Source organism: Saccostrea echinata, unplaced genomic scaffold (assembly GCF_033153115.1).
Source record: "Saccostrea echinata isolate AGI-Se365-2 ecotype Australia unplaced genomic scaffold, CSIRO_AGI_Sech_v1 ptg000016l, whole genome shotgun sequence".
NCBI classification, from domain to species: Eukaryota; Metazoa; Mollusca; class Bivalvia; order Ostreida; family Ostreidae; genus Saccostrea; species Saccostrea echinata.
In genome coordinates, this window is record NW_026889765.1 from 648,712 (window position 1) to 663,931 (window position 15,220).

Here is a 15,220-nt window from a genome sequence, read left to right on the forward strand (position 1 = left end):
CTTTAAATATTACAAACAAGGAAAATTTAACCATTGGCAGACTGTGCTTGTGCTGATTTATTTATAGTATATAGTTACTACAGTACTATACATGTAATTAATCATAGTTTTCAAAGTTATCATTAAAGTAAATCAAAGCGGCAAAGCGATCACTATGGTAAATCAAAGTAAAATATTTATCATATCTGTATATAATGTTCTGTGATAGGAATCTCAATTAATATAATTATACATTAATTGCGCAACATGGATAATACAATTTTTCAGATTTTCTCATTTAACCGAAGTTACATTTACAAAACTACAATTTAGATACGAATGAAATTTGGCACACGCATAGTTATAAGCATGTTCTATAAATAGCAGATGTTAAGTGGTGTTTTGCTCTATGTTTATGACGTCACAATGTGAAAATGACGTCAATATGTAGATGACTTGTGACAAAAAACGGTTGACTCAGTCGTACTCGAGCAAGGAACGGCTGTAAAGTTTAAGGTATTTCTTGGAAATTCCTTTGCAGTAGCATATAATCATTTGTACAAAGTTGATGAAGACAAAAGACTTGCTAAAAGTTTAATTATTGATTTGATTGATTGCTTTTATAAAGGAAGGGAGATGGTTTAAAATGATGTTCGTTCTGGTGCCCAGTAAAAGTAAGCTGGGAAAGAGATTAAAAGATGTGTTCTTAGTTGAACAATTTGGTATGAAAGATCGCCAAGATACAGTTAGAAAAATAGTTGAATATCTTAACAGTTAAATAATTATTAAATCCCTAAAATATCATTTTCTTTAGACTTTAAACATATCAGATATGATAAAAAGAAGGCTCCCAAATTAAATCCACTTTGGATAAACGACCCACACAAGACGGAGGAGTCGGGTTGTGATGGTCACCATGCTCATTCTGGGAAAGGATATCCTTATCCATCCATCCTATTGCCTAGATTTGGCCATTGTCACAAATGGACTGTTCTTGTTATAGAAAATAACCTGCATGGTAAGAAATATAAGACTCGGAAAAATCTTTAAGCATCTCTAAACAGAACGCTACGGAGCATGTCACGTGCTGCCTAGACCACGTGATTCGCACATGGGCAGAACTGTGGCAGATGTTAATTTAAACCGAAGAGGATTACTTTAAAAAATAATAAACTCTGAAACCTAATTTTATTTTTTTATTGAAGAAATTTAATTAGTTCGCGAACTTTTTGATCACCCTTCGCATTGTTATCTATTGTTAACTATATTTTTGTGAGGGATTCTACAAGAAACAATCCATCTAAAGATCTTCCATCTCAGGATCCCATTTATGTCTTATTATAAAATGTTATGTTCATCCTTTTCACATGAGATGCCTTCAGATTTGCTTTGTATTTTCTGCATTGAAATAAAATTAAGCAAAGCTAGGTCAAATCACTTTAAACTACAGATTAACTGAAACTATAGCCACTACATGTAACATGCATGATGATCTACGGTACATATTATTACGATGATAATGATGATTCTGTTTGCAGCATCATATTGTTATAATTACTGAGTTTAGGGAACATGAAGACAGAAAATATTTAAATTATTTCCATAACAATATTATAGAACCTTTGGTCTCTACTTTTTTTGGTTGCATATCCCCAAGAAACATTTAAAGTAAGAATTTTATTTTATACATGAAGATGGTCAACATTTATAAATATGCTTGCAGTATATTTTTTCTTCATTTGCTTCAAAATAGTAAACAATTCAGCACTCATAATGTAGTATGAAACATGGGGTCGATGAAGATGTAATTATGAGTGCCGTTCAGTTTAGTTATAATAATTTTGATTGCCTTGCGAAACAATCTTCACTTAAGATTGACTTAATGAATTCACTTCACTTAAGGACCAAACAATCTTCACTTAAAAAGTTAAGACAGTTGAATTCTTACAGTGAAACACTGAAAGTATCCTTGCAAACTTAATATTGATGCTTACAAAATAATTATATTTAACGCACATGGGATTAAAAAGGGGTCACTGGAGATTGTAAACGACTGAAAAAGACATGTAGAAGCATGACATTGTCCATATAAAAGAGCTGACCAAAGCAAGATTGGAATAGACTGATGGTTGAAGTCTATAACATCCTCCTCGCGAAATACCAAGCTAAACTGTTTCAAAAATATATTTAGTGCTTGCATAAGAAACCACTAAAAGTGTCAATGAACAGTACGTACTTCAGGAAAAAATAAATCCGATGTTGCGGAAATTAATAATAATTTTACATATAATTGAACCGAATGCCTTCTAACTGTTGTGTAAATGAATTGAATAGACATTCACTTGTACATATCCAGTTATGAAATACTCACAAATGTCTGCAAAACTACAATTTGAAAGATTTTTGAAATACAGCTGTAATGTAGTGAAATGTAGCTAAATACTGCTGACTCGGCTTTAACTAACAAATAATTGATTAGTCCATTCCATTTTGATCAAACAACCGCATATTATTAATAACACCATAACAAAATGATAAAAAAAAACCACTTTATTAGTAGAAAAATTAAAATCATGGACAAAAAGTTAAAAAAAAAATGTTAATAATTCTAGAGACACTCCATTCTTGAAATATAAAAAAACCCCACACACTATGATTAGAATAGAATACTTTCAAGGCAAGACAAAACCACCATCCTTTAATCCAAAATATGACTATTAAATGAATTCATTCTGAATATAAGCGATTCTGAGTCCCCTACCGCAGTGTTGTTTATTCCCTTAAAAATATTAAGAGAAAAAATATTATTGAACGTATAGCACAGATGAGTCCAAGGGCCTTAATTCCATTAAAAACTATTGAAGCGGAACGAAATACAAACCTTCTCTGTAATTCATCAAGGTTGACGTAAACAAACAAAACCGATCAAAATGTTAAATTTTTCTGTAACTCGTAAAGGTAGACTAATCAGCTCAGTATCTGAAAGAACTGCGAACGATTATTGTTCTGCCGCCTACCTCCAAGTCAAATTTCAAAAGTTAACATATTTAAATGATTTTTCATATTTATATAGAAATTTATGTAAATTTTCATAAAACATAACTTATCAGGGAAAACAAAGAGAGATAACTCTATAGTTTTGGTAAAAATTGCGTTTTTCACTTTAGAAATCAACGAAAAACGGAAAATATTTTAAAAACAACTTTCCCCGCCCCCTGTGAAACAAAAATTCCTTTGTATGGGTTGTATGAATCGTTATTTCACAAATTCATACCAAATCTTTTGTTGTTTTACGGGGGGTGGGGGCGGTGGGGTGGGGGTGGGGGGGTATGTTTAAAGACAAAAAAAATGGGAAAATGGTCCTTTTATATCCAATTTCAAATGAGATTAAAGTAAAATAAGGTCTTTTATCAATCTTTTATTTTGAATTTTACAAATTAAGTTAAACATACGGAAAGTTTTATGGATCATTTATCCATTTCCATACGTTTTTTGAAAGTTTTTTTAAAGCCTTATTTCAATAGATAAAGTTTTCAACCCCCTTTTGAAAAGAGTCGTAAATAAAAGCAATTAAGTTTTTGGCACTTGTTTTAAAATTATTAATGAACTCTTCTTTGCATTCAGTTAAGTTTTAATGACCAAACTGCCATTCATATTGAATTAAATGGGTGTAAAATGAAGGCGGGAATCGAGAGTTTGCGTGCATGGTTCTTTCTAAGGATGTAATTCCGTCAAAAATCATCTAAGCGGATTGAATTGCGAACTCAACAAAATGCCCATGGACGACATCGCTCACCTGAGCACTTTGGTTAGAAAAAAGCAGAAATAGTTCAATACTGAAAAGTTTAAATATAAAGATGGTCCCACCCTACCCCCGGGGGTGATGACTTGAGCAAAGTTGCTTCCTTACTAAAATGACTAAACATGGCTTTGTTGTTCTTGAGAAGTTTTTAAAGGATTTTTTTTATATATTCCCACGTTCAACTTTGATTACCTAATGTGGCCCCATCCTATCCCTGGGGGATATGATTTGAACAAATTTGAAGCCACACTACCTGAGGATAATTCTTTATTAATATGACTAATCATGGTGTTTCTGGTCATCAAAAAATAATTTACAGTGTATATATTTTTTCTTATATGTTCCTGTATAACTTTGATCGATGTGTTCCCATTTCGCCTTACTGTGAAATAGAGGTAAGAAAATGATAAAAAGTTCTAAGGCGAAGTGGGAATTTGATAATTCCTCTGTAAAAACAATAATGAAAATTGATTATAATTATGTTTGTTTTACTGATAAGTTAATGACACAGTTTAAAAAGCAATATCTGGGATGTAAAATGAAAAATTAAATAATATTAGTAATATGTAAATATTATAACTGGCCTCTGGAGTAATTTAACATTGAAAGATAAAAAAAAATGAAATCAAAAATGTGAATTATTTGATTGATGCAGCTCCTGAGAAAACACTAAGTAGCTTTAATATTTATTTTGTAAATTTTAAATTTTTAAATCAGCCATTACCAGTAGTATTTTTTATGCCTTTATATAAACTTATAATAAGTCTTTTAACTTAACTCTTTTTAAATCAATTTTTTCCTAGTTTTTGTAACATTTTTCGCAAAATTTTTACAAAATTACTCTTTTTCACCGTGATCAAATAATTAATCTTTGAATTCCTGCTATACAAAGCAAACAATACTTATACAAATAATTATATGTTTACACAGATTCCCATATCGCCATAATACATCCCAGAAGGTACTAAGGCGAATTGGGAATAGCAAATTTTATACAGCTAAGGCGAAATGGGAACAAACCCTTTGATCACCTGTTGTGGTCCCGTCCTATCTGGGGATCATGATTTGAAAAAAAAAAAAAAAAAAACAACCAAAAACTAAAAACTTAAATTTACACTATCTGGGGATACTTTTGCATTATTATTACTAACCATGGCTTTGCTATTCTTGAGAAGAAAACTTTTAAAGATTTTGTCGATTTATTCCTTAAAGTTTGTAAAACTTTGTTCACCCATTGTGGACCCATCCTTTTCCGATAAGGTCAGATACTTCTGAAAGAAATTCCTATATGTTTCTGTGTATAACTTTGATTCCCTGTTGTGGCCATATCCTGACCTTGGATGGGGGTGGGTGGGTCATGATTTGAAACAAACTGGAATCTACACTATGTAATGAAGCTCTCACATAAGATTCAACTTTTCTAGACTAATGGTTTTTGAAAAGATTTTTGAAAGATGCCATTAAATTGTCACAAATACTTAATTATCTCCCCTTAAAAAAGAGCGTGGTCCTTATTTGAACAAAATTGAATCCACTTTACCATGGCTTTGCTCTCCTTGAAAAGATTTTGACTATTTATTCCTTAAATTTGTAAAACTTTGTTCACCCATTGTGCATGGGAAAAAATAATGGCATATGTGCATTAAACCAGGAGGGGACTGCTTTAAAAAATAAATACTAAAACCCAATTTGTTTCTTTTATTGAAGTTATTCAGTTAGTTTGCGAACTGTTTGATCATCCCTCGTGTATTAAATTTTCTAAACTCAAAGGCAGTAATTCCGCTAAAAATCATCGAAGCATAACAATATAGAATTTGTTAAGTAACTTACAAACCGGAAACTCGCATAATTTCTGCAAACGCTTAGATAAAAATCTGGAAAACCAAGTGAGAAATAGTGACTGACAGAAAGACAGGTAGAAGGACAGACAGATAGATGGGCAGGTGGAAAGGAAATCTGCAGGTTGCACAACAGTATTAAATTTTGCTATATATTCTTATATAAAATTGCGCAATTTTGAGTAGGTGGTCTTAATTCAAAACAAACTTTTGAGAGGTTTCCTTTTCAGATCTTGTAATACAATTCTTTATAAAGATTTTATTACCAAGAAATACATAGCCGTGCATCCAGCAAGGCACGCAAGTTTATTTCGGTCGAAGTCGAGCAGGTCTTGAAAATCAAATTCAGGAACTAATCACTCCCCACTCAAATACAGTATATAGAAAAATCAGCACGCCTTTAATTATAATAAATCTGGTCAATACAGGAAGTTTACATGTACATATAGCTTTTCAACTCATAAAAAACAAGATGTGTTTGTGAAACACTGATGCCCCCATATGGCAGCTTATGGCGAAGGTTAAAGTTTCTCATATGCAAGTCAAAATCCAGGCCAAAAGATAAAAAATGTTTAATTTGAAAGCCCTAGCTGCAACTGTTAAAAAGTTATGGCGAAGGTTAAAGTTTTTTTAAAAGTAAGTAAAACATTAAGGTCAAGGTCAAAGTTGTTGGTATCAAAAGGAAGGTCTTGTCACAAGGATTACATATGTAAAGTATGAAAGCCCTGGCACCAACCATTCAAAAGTTATGGCCAAGGTTAAAGTTTTTCAAAAGTAGGTCATACTCCTATGTCAAAGTTAAAGGTCAGAGTGGTTGGTATCCAAAGGAAGGACTTGTCACAAGGATTACATATATGAAGTATGATAGCCCTAGCACCAACCATTCAAAAATTATGGCCAAGGTTAAAGTTTGTCAAAAGTAGGTCAAACTCCTATGTCAAGGTCAAAGGGTCAAAGTGGTTGGTATCCAAAGGAAGGTGATGTCACAAGGATTACATATGTGAAGTATGAAAGCCCTAGCATCAACAATTCAAAAGTTATTGCCAAGGTTAAAGTTTTTCAAAAGTAGGTCAAACTCCTATGTCAAAGTTAAGGGTCAAAGTGGTTGGTATCCAAAGGAAGGTCTTGTCACAAGGATTACATATATGAAGTATGAAAGCCCTAGCACCAACCATTCAAAAATTATGGCCAAGCTTAAAGTTTTTCAAAAGTAGGTCAAACTCCAAGGTCAAGGTCAAAAGGTCAAAGTTGTTGGTATTCAAAGGAAGGCCTTGTCACAAAGAATACACATGTGAAGTATGAAACCCCAAGCACTAACTGTTCAGAAGTAATGGCCAAGGTTAAAGTCTCACAAAATTTTGCAAAAGTGGGTCAAACTCCAAGGTCAAGGTCAAATATGATGGTATCCAAAGAAAGATCTTGTCACAAGGAATACACATGTGAAATATGAAAGTCATAGCTTCAACCAATCAAAAGTTATGGGCAAGGTTAAAGTTGACAACAGACAGACAGATAAACAGACAAACAGATAAACAGACAGACAGGACAAAAACAATATACCCCCGGGATCTTTCGATCCAGGGGCATAAAAATTCAGCTCCAGTCAGGTTCCAAAATGGGAGATTCAGGAATCATTTTGCGTCAGCCATTTTTTGACATGAACCTCAACTGAAATACATGTACTGTTATGACACCTTAAGTTCCCTCTGTTTCACCAGTAGGAGATAACATGTAACAATATGAATGCAATCTACAATCCACAAATGAAGGGAAACAAAGAATATCGATCATGTTGATATGGAACGTAAATTTGTGCATGACAAGTTTACCACTATATTTGCATTATTTTCATCGTAGGATAATTAATTGAAATAAAAGAACTACAGTGTTTTTGATATTATTGACCCCCCAAAAAATAATAAAATAAAAGAAAGAAAAAAGAGAAAAAGAAAGAAATAAAACACTCAAGATAATTTTCCCGTAAGGACATTTTGGCTAGTTTCATTTCCACGGGGGTGTGGTGATTGTTGTATAACCATTGATTTTGTTTTCAGTTTCTTTCCACAAGACAACGTAGAGGACAATAAAGACGACTGCAGAGAGGATACCGACTCCAAGCGAGGTAAAGGTCAGCCCTTTAGCCAAGCTGGCACTGGATCGCCCACCTTCGTAGTCACCAACATCAAAACGGGCCCTTGCCTGACAAGTAAGAATAACGAATATATCAACTGTTGAAACCTGTGGATATACCAGCCATTTTAAGCTTCAGATGTTTTTGTTAGAAATTCATTTTTCTCTTCTATTTAATAATTAAATTATTGAATTTTCTCTCCATCACAAAGCTATAAAATCAGATAACACTCTCATGTCCTAAGAGTGAATTTATAAATATACTTAGTGAATAAAAATTTGGGTCCTTAACATATAATGTAAAATACTGATTCATCCACAAAATAGACTTATGCACAAGTATTTAAGACATCAAACCCTTTTGTGCAATTACACAAACATAAAAAAGACTCAAAAATACACACGTATGTCATTGAAGAACCCGAAGAAACGCTGCTATTGTATATGATTGTATAATTTCATTTTCTACATTAAGAAGATAAACATCGTACATTGACGGCTGCAGTGATAGCACAGATCCCAGTAGGCCAGAAACAGCAGAGACAGGAAAGAATGGCGGGCACCAGCCAGTCGTTTCCTCTTGGTGCAGCAACCACGATGTATGTAGGGGCACTGGTGACCTACAAAGTTAAATAATTATTATCAATCTTTGTAACAAGATTAACGTTTTTCATGTAAATTTTATAAAATTTTATACGGATGATAAGATTAGATGCTATGTTGGCACTGTGTTGAATTTCAATAACGATCCGCGGCTTAATATAGAATTACTTTCATTATGTGAAAGAAGAAGGTACTGTTTCATTACAAATCTGACCTTGTATTTTTTGTGAAATATGAAATTGTGAGAAATAAAAACTCATGCTTCCTGAATTGTTCAAACTCCATGCAATAAGATGATACAAGTCGTTTTTCTTATAATTTTATGACCTACTAAATGATAATTGAACTTGTGCATTTTCCCGTATTTTTTTCTTTTAAATGTTACAGAAGACATAAATTTTCAGTGGAATTTTCTTTCAGACAATATAGACCACATGCATCGCCCACAAAGATTTTAAGAAATGTGATTTTTACACAACATATCCAAAAATTAAAGTGGGCAACGACTTGGGCACTACTTTTTAAAAGGAAAATAGACCCTTAAATCAGTCATTTTGAGTTTTTTTTTTCTGTTTTAGATTGAAAAATGTAACAAATTAATGACGTCATATTTCCGGTCCGGTCCTTCTCTATATTAAATTCTTTCATGATTTATCACTTTCATATATTCAACTTGCAGCAAATTTCAAAACGTTTTGAAAACCTCAAATTTTTAGGGTAATAAATCAAAAACAGTACCCTCGTCTTTGTATCGGGATTCAACAATTTAAACTACATGTATATGTGCTTTGAGATTAATAAAACGCCAGACTTACAACGACATTTGTAGAGGTGTTACTCGACATAGATCCATAACCTACTGGCTGCTGTTGTCCGTATGCAGTTTGGGTGTACCCTGCATTGTATGCTAAAGAAAGAAATATGACATGTTACATTAGATTTTCGTTGATTTTATATAATATTCTATAATAAATTGGGCTGATGCTTACTTTTGAGGTAAATGAAAATTACGCAATAGAGCAACGTGATTCTTTTCAATTTTTCAAAATTTCAAATTCAAGAACCTTCTGATATAACTATGGTAAAGTAAAGTTATACTAAACGGTTGTTTGGCTGCTCTGGATTTTGTACATAACCTCCAGCTTTTTTGGCTGTAAAAACAAGGAAAAATTATATTTGCTATATACCTTTTTTTTTAAAAAAAGCATACATGTACACTTACATCTTTCAATGAATGAAATAAACAACTTTACCAAATAAATGATTACATGTTAAGTTCGAAGAATATGTACTCTACTTATCAAAACTTATTTACCACTTGCGTTCTCGGATCGCATTCCAAAGATTTTTGCTCATAGTGTATGTGTGGGTGTGTTGTGTGTGTGTGTGGGTGTAGAGAGAGAGAGAATGTATTCAACTCGGTGTAATGACAACCCTCTTCCTTTTTTTACAAGTCAGCCATGTTTTTTTTGCACCATACATAACTGTTTTACAGATTGATGCTCAATCGTAAGGAAATCACTGCAAACCGAAGTCAATCCAAGGTCTTGTAATGACAAACTTCATAATTAAAAAAATATTGAAAAATTCTGAAAGCAGGGGAATTTCATTTATTAGGTCACTATTGCCAAATTTTAAGATCATGATATTAGACTGATCTTGAATTTTAAAGAAAAGTTCTGGATTTTTTCTGCTATGTTGAAAAGCAATTAAAGTGTAGGGAGCTTCCTGTTTAAACGTCAAAAAGGAGAAATTCTGATGTTGCCTTAAAAATTAGATCAACTGTGCCAAATTGCATAGAGTACTCTGTAACAGATAGACTACATTGATTTTGAGCAGCTTTATTTTCTCCCTTCTTCTGAAGAAGGTTTTTTTTAAAAAATATTTTTTCTTTATTCTTTGTTGTTTATTTCGGCTTTTTTTCATTTTAACAACAAGTAACAAAGTTAATGAGCAATACTCACTATCCATGTCGTATCTACCTTCTGTCGAAATCTATAATCAATGTAATAGGTTGCACAATTGATCCGATTTCAATGTGTTTTCCCTGAAATTTTGACTGTTTTCTGTCTCCGATTATCCGGTAGAAAATACCATGGATCTTAAATTTGCTTTTTGGGAAGGTAAATACATGTTCCACGCCCATCAAAAATAGCCGAAACGTGTTCAGACTACACTTTTGCCTAATTTCAACGATTGGTCAATTTTTTCGTCCACTTATCGTGGTTTTTCCTTCCCTATTAGATAAAAACGAAAAGATAGTTGTCTGAATATCATTAAATATCATTTGAATCTAATTATGCAAAAGATGGAGTTCAAAATTACTCTACAGGTATGACTGCTCATAATAAAATACTGATACTATACAAAAAAAGTTTATATTTTACTTGTGAATGCATCTTTTACTGCATTTTTGAATGATATAAAATTCACCTAACAAATTATGACAATGTGTTATTAAGCGGCATTACATGTATCTGTAGAAGAGAATAAATACGCGTAATATGAAGCAGAACATGCACGTTGATAAATTATTATAATAAAAAATAAATATTTCATATCAACTTTATACTGTTTGTGTATAGGTTTCTCAACTTTAAATTCACATAAATATATGGAAATCCTTTCGTAGTACATTTGTTTGTTTGTTTGCTTTACGAATTTTTACTTATTGGGACACTTATGGTCATATTGACCAGTGAATGATCTTTTTGTGCAAGCAATTTGTACGACACGATACGTCCGATTATATGGATTAATCAAGAGGACCGGTCTCCACTTCCCGCAGAGGGATTCGAACCCTCAAAGTAAGGATCATCTCCTTTGTCCGCGACTTTAGAGTGTAACGCTCTAACCAATGCGACTAGGTCCTTTTTAAGGTAGAGTTTCATGCATGTATGAGTATGATACAGAAGTGAAGATTACAAACAATATTTAATCTTGTAAATAAGATAAAAAAATGAAAGTGAAAAAACGGACCCCTGGAAACACTACAGGTGGGATCAGGAGTCTAGGAGGTGGACGCATCCCCTGTCGACCGGTCACACCCGCCGTGAGCCCGATGTCTTGATAGTTTAGACGGAGTATTCCGTTGTCAACAATGATGATCAACAATGATTGAACAATTGCTTATGAAACATGATACAACTCAACGATAGGTTGCATTTGTGAAGATCATTATAACGATCATAAAATTTGCGAAATGCTGTCTTTAAACGAAGTTCCTGAAATCCCTGTGATAATAACTCATTTGTCAGTAGCCTACCTTGGTTTAAAACTTTCTTTATATACTAAGAGTATGCTTTTGCGTATTGAATGAGTTGGGAGACATAAAAATCATATGCAGGTGAGAATGGAATATTACCATAAAAATAAGGGAAATTGACGTTTGTCAAATGTTAACAGTTTAGTTGTTAGTTGGCAATTGCCTATAGTCAGTTAAAAATATGACACAGTTGTAGCAGACTCTGTGGTGTCTTTTAATTCGAGTTCACTAGGATATATCGCGTAACTATTGTTAATTGATAAAACGTCGTTGATATATCAAAATATCGCGTTGAAGGTCACAGCAATAGTTTCTTCTTTTCATGTAGAATTTTAACTATCAATTCTGCTTCATAGGAATTTAAAAACAGATCGACTAACAAAACGACTCAGATAGGCGTTGTTCGGAATCCAACAGATTGTTGGAAGACCTGGTCTGCATATGTCAATGAGGAACACGAGATGTTTCAAATGTTGCTATTGATTTTTAAAAAAGATTTTTTATTCAAAATTTTCCAAAAGTTATTTGGAGTTTATAATAATCAAAATTTGATTTGTACCACTTCTTGAACATGTAGTAGCACAGTATGAGGAACTTCACATAGGAATATGAAAAACTTGAAGCAATAGAATTTATCTTCGGAAGCAGTATAAGTTAATCTAGATATCAATAATTTTTTTTATGATTTTACAAATGTAAGTTTATGTCTTCCTTGACGTAGGACATGATTAAATCAAAATGGAGATTTTATACGCATCTAGAACAACACTGTAGCCCAAGCAAAAAACCATCATACAGGTTTACCCATGGCGTGGTTTCATTGCTTCAAAATTGCAAACATGTAACTCTATTAATCGCTGCTATAAATACTACAACATGGCATATTTTCTCTCTGGTATAACTTATTTAATCATTGATAAATTAATTTTCTGCCAAGTTTAGTTTAATAAACGAATATGTGCATACACGTTTTACAAACTCATGGCGATTTTTTTTATATATTTCATTTTCAAATGCTCTACTCATTATTTATTCATAATAGAAAATTACATTATTTCTTAATGTCCGATTACACAAGATGTATTTGATATCGGATGTTTGTTCATATACAGTGTAGTAGCTTCAAATGTTAGAAGCATTGTTTTTATTCATAATGTTTAGTCGTATAAAGTTTCCTTTTTCATTCAAATTTCTCAATAATATCTATGAAGTGATAAAAAAAATGTATAGATTTTAAAGGGTGATGACAAAAAAGAAGATATGTGAGCATTGTAGAAAGTCGACAATTTCTAAATATTTTATATATGCATAATTTACATAGATCCAAAAATATATTCTAATCCATTTTTTTCCCATCTTGGTTTTCTATCGAATATTTCTCTCCACGAACTATTGGTATCATTATGAATCTATAAAGAATATTTCCTTAGTCGCGAAAATTAGTCGTAGCGGATAGATTTCAAACTGACAAAACGCAAATAAAGGTTGGTTTGCTGTATTTAAGAAGAAATGAGTTCCTTTCTTCAAAGCACAGATACGGGAAATGAAATTGTACTATATCTTAAAATTTCACAGCTCTTTTATGACAAAAATTCAGAAAAATGTAGTAAAATTGAAATTGACAAAAGTTCAAGCCAGAGGACATGTGATTTTTTTGTTGTTTGATTTCATGTTTCAAACATTCGAATTCGATAAATATAATAAAAATATGATTTATTTAAGGAATTTGGTAATCTAAAAAAACCTATATGTACATGTGAAAAGACTTCACTGGTTCAAAAGAGATCATTTTATGTTCTTATAATATGTTCTTTAAAACATTTTCTTAAAAAATTATCACTAATTTAGACATCATTGTAGACTAACATGTACATGTATGTCATTAAATGAAAAAGTTGATAATTGAAGGTTTCAATCTATTACCGAAAAACTGGGAATATCTGTACGTGACCCCGCAGAATGTAACATGCTGGATAACCAATTTGGGGGGGGGGGATTATTTATCAGAGTTTGAAATTACTCTAGTAAAAGATATGGATTGAATTTTTTATTTATTGCATCTTTTTTTCTTTTCTTTTTTTTTTTTTTAAAAAGAAAGAACATAACTGAGTGGAATTTAGGAAAAATGTGTACCTTTAAGCATTTTCATAATATTGAAAGACTTAGTGGATTTGATTTTTTTTAAATTATCTGCGATTACTGCAACTGATTCAAAAGTTATCAATAATTCAACATGAACAAAGAAAGGTAACTAAGTTATAATTTGTATACTTATTATTATTGTGGTCGACAGAGACATGCGCTAGCTATGATTATGAGTGCCCTCGAATCTCATTATTTTTTTCCATTGCTGATGCATGTGCGTGCGTGGGTATATTTGTTTTTAGGTGTATTATATCCAGACAGATGAAATATCTAACAAAAAAATACTGACCGAATCTTAACTTAATTGACGTTTTAAAAATGTCATATTTAAGCATGGCCGGCATTTCCAGGAATACTCAAATTAGTCTTGACAAATGACCAAATGTGAGTATTTGTATGATTTTTAACACCCTTAAGATACATGTACCTAGTTTTCCCCTTTGCTTAAAACGCGTTATAAAATTAAAGTATTACAAAATGAAATATGTGAAGATAAAAGATAACGAACAATGATCGATCTGGGAAAAAAATCTACAAAGTATATAGTTATGTAAACATGGTATAAAACACTACAGGTGTGATCAGGTGCCTAGGTGGAGTAAGCATCCCCTGTCGATCGGTCACACTAGCCATGAACCATATGTATTGAGCAGATAGACGGAATATTCCATAGTCAAATTTAGTATATAAAAGGTCTAACAATTGGTATAAAACACGTCAGCCAAAATTCAAACCCAAAATATGTTGTTTTGCTAACAAGATCGTTATAACGACCATAAAATGCTGACTTGAAACGAGGTTGTTGAAATCCATGTAACATTAACTTATCTGTCAGTAGTCTGCCTTGGTTTAAAAATTGATAAAACTCGAAGAATGCTCTTTAGAATGGAATAAGCTGGGAAACGTTAACTCCATATGCAGGTGATGGCGGATTATTACTACATAAATAAGGAAAGTTGAGGATTGAAGTGAAGTCATCTCGTTTGTCATACAACTTAATTGTTAGTTGGCCCTTATCGACTGTAGTCTAAAAAGGGGCATAATAAGTGCTCATCACAATTCCAACAGTTTCTTAGAAGACCTGGTCTCCGAAGACTACATAGATGTTGTCATTGAGGAACTCCTGCATCCTTTCAATATCAACTTCAGAGTACTTGTGTGTGGAATCAGAGTAACACAGTCATTTGCTGATAACCAATCACAAGATATGAAAATTTCCGAGATCCGCTTTTATTGAAGAAGCAGTTGTCCATGTTTCAAAAAGCCTCGTTTTTAATTTATCGTGAGGAATGGTCGCATAATTTGTAGAAAAGTCGTATGTTTGATGGTACTTACTTCTGAAAAAATTGGTAATTTTAAATTTTCTTAAAGTTCTTTTGAGTTTTTGAGAATCCATATCTGATTTACACCACTTTTAACCAAGTTTGTGGCTGAAATGTAAAAATACTAGTTTAAACA

The 15,220-nt window shown here is 32.4% G+C and overlaps 1 protein-coding gene across 1 annotated transcript; it reads right to left on the bottom strand.

The window, feature by feature from the left end:
- Nucleotides 1–6,931: 6,931 nt before the first annotated feature.
- Nucleotides 6,932–10,412, bottom strand: LOC133188782 (proline-rich transmembrane protein 1-like). Its single transcript, XM_061324268.1, has 5 exons — nucleotides 10,317–10,412; nucleotides 9,456–9,503; nucleotides 9,168–9,259; nucleotides 8,241–8,369; nucleotides 6,932–7,818 (listed from the first exon to the last, which is right to left on the bottom strand). The coding sequence occupies exons 1-5, from the start codon at nucleotides 10,321–10,323 to the stop codon at nucleotides 7,621–7,623; spliced, it is 474 nt and encodes a 157-aa protein (XP_061180252.1). The 5' UTR covers nucleotides 10,324–10,412; the 3' UTR covers nucleotides 6,932–7,620.
- Between the last annotated feature and the right edge of the window lie 4,808 nt (nucleotides 10,413–15,220).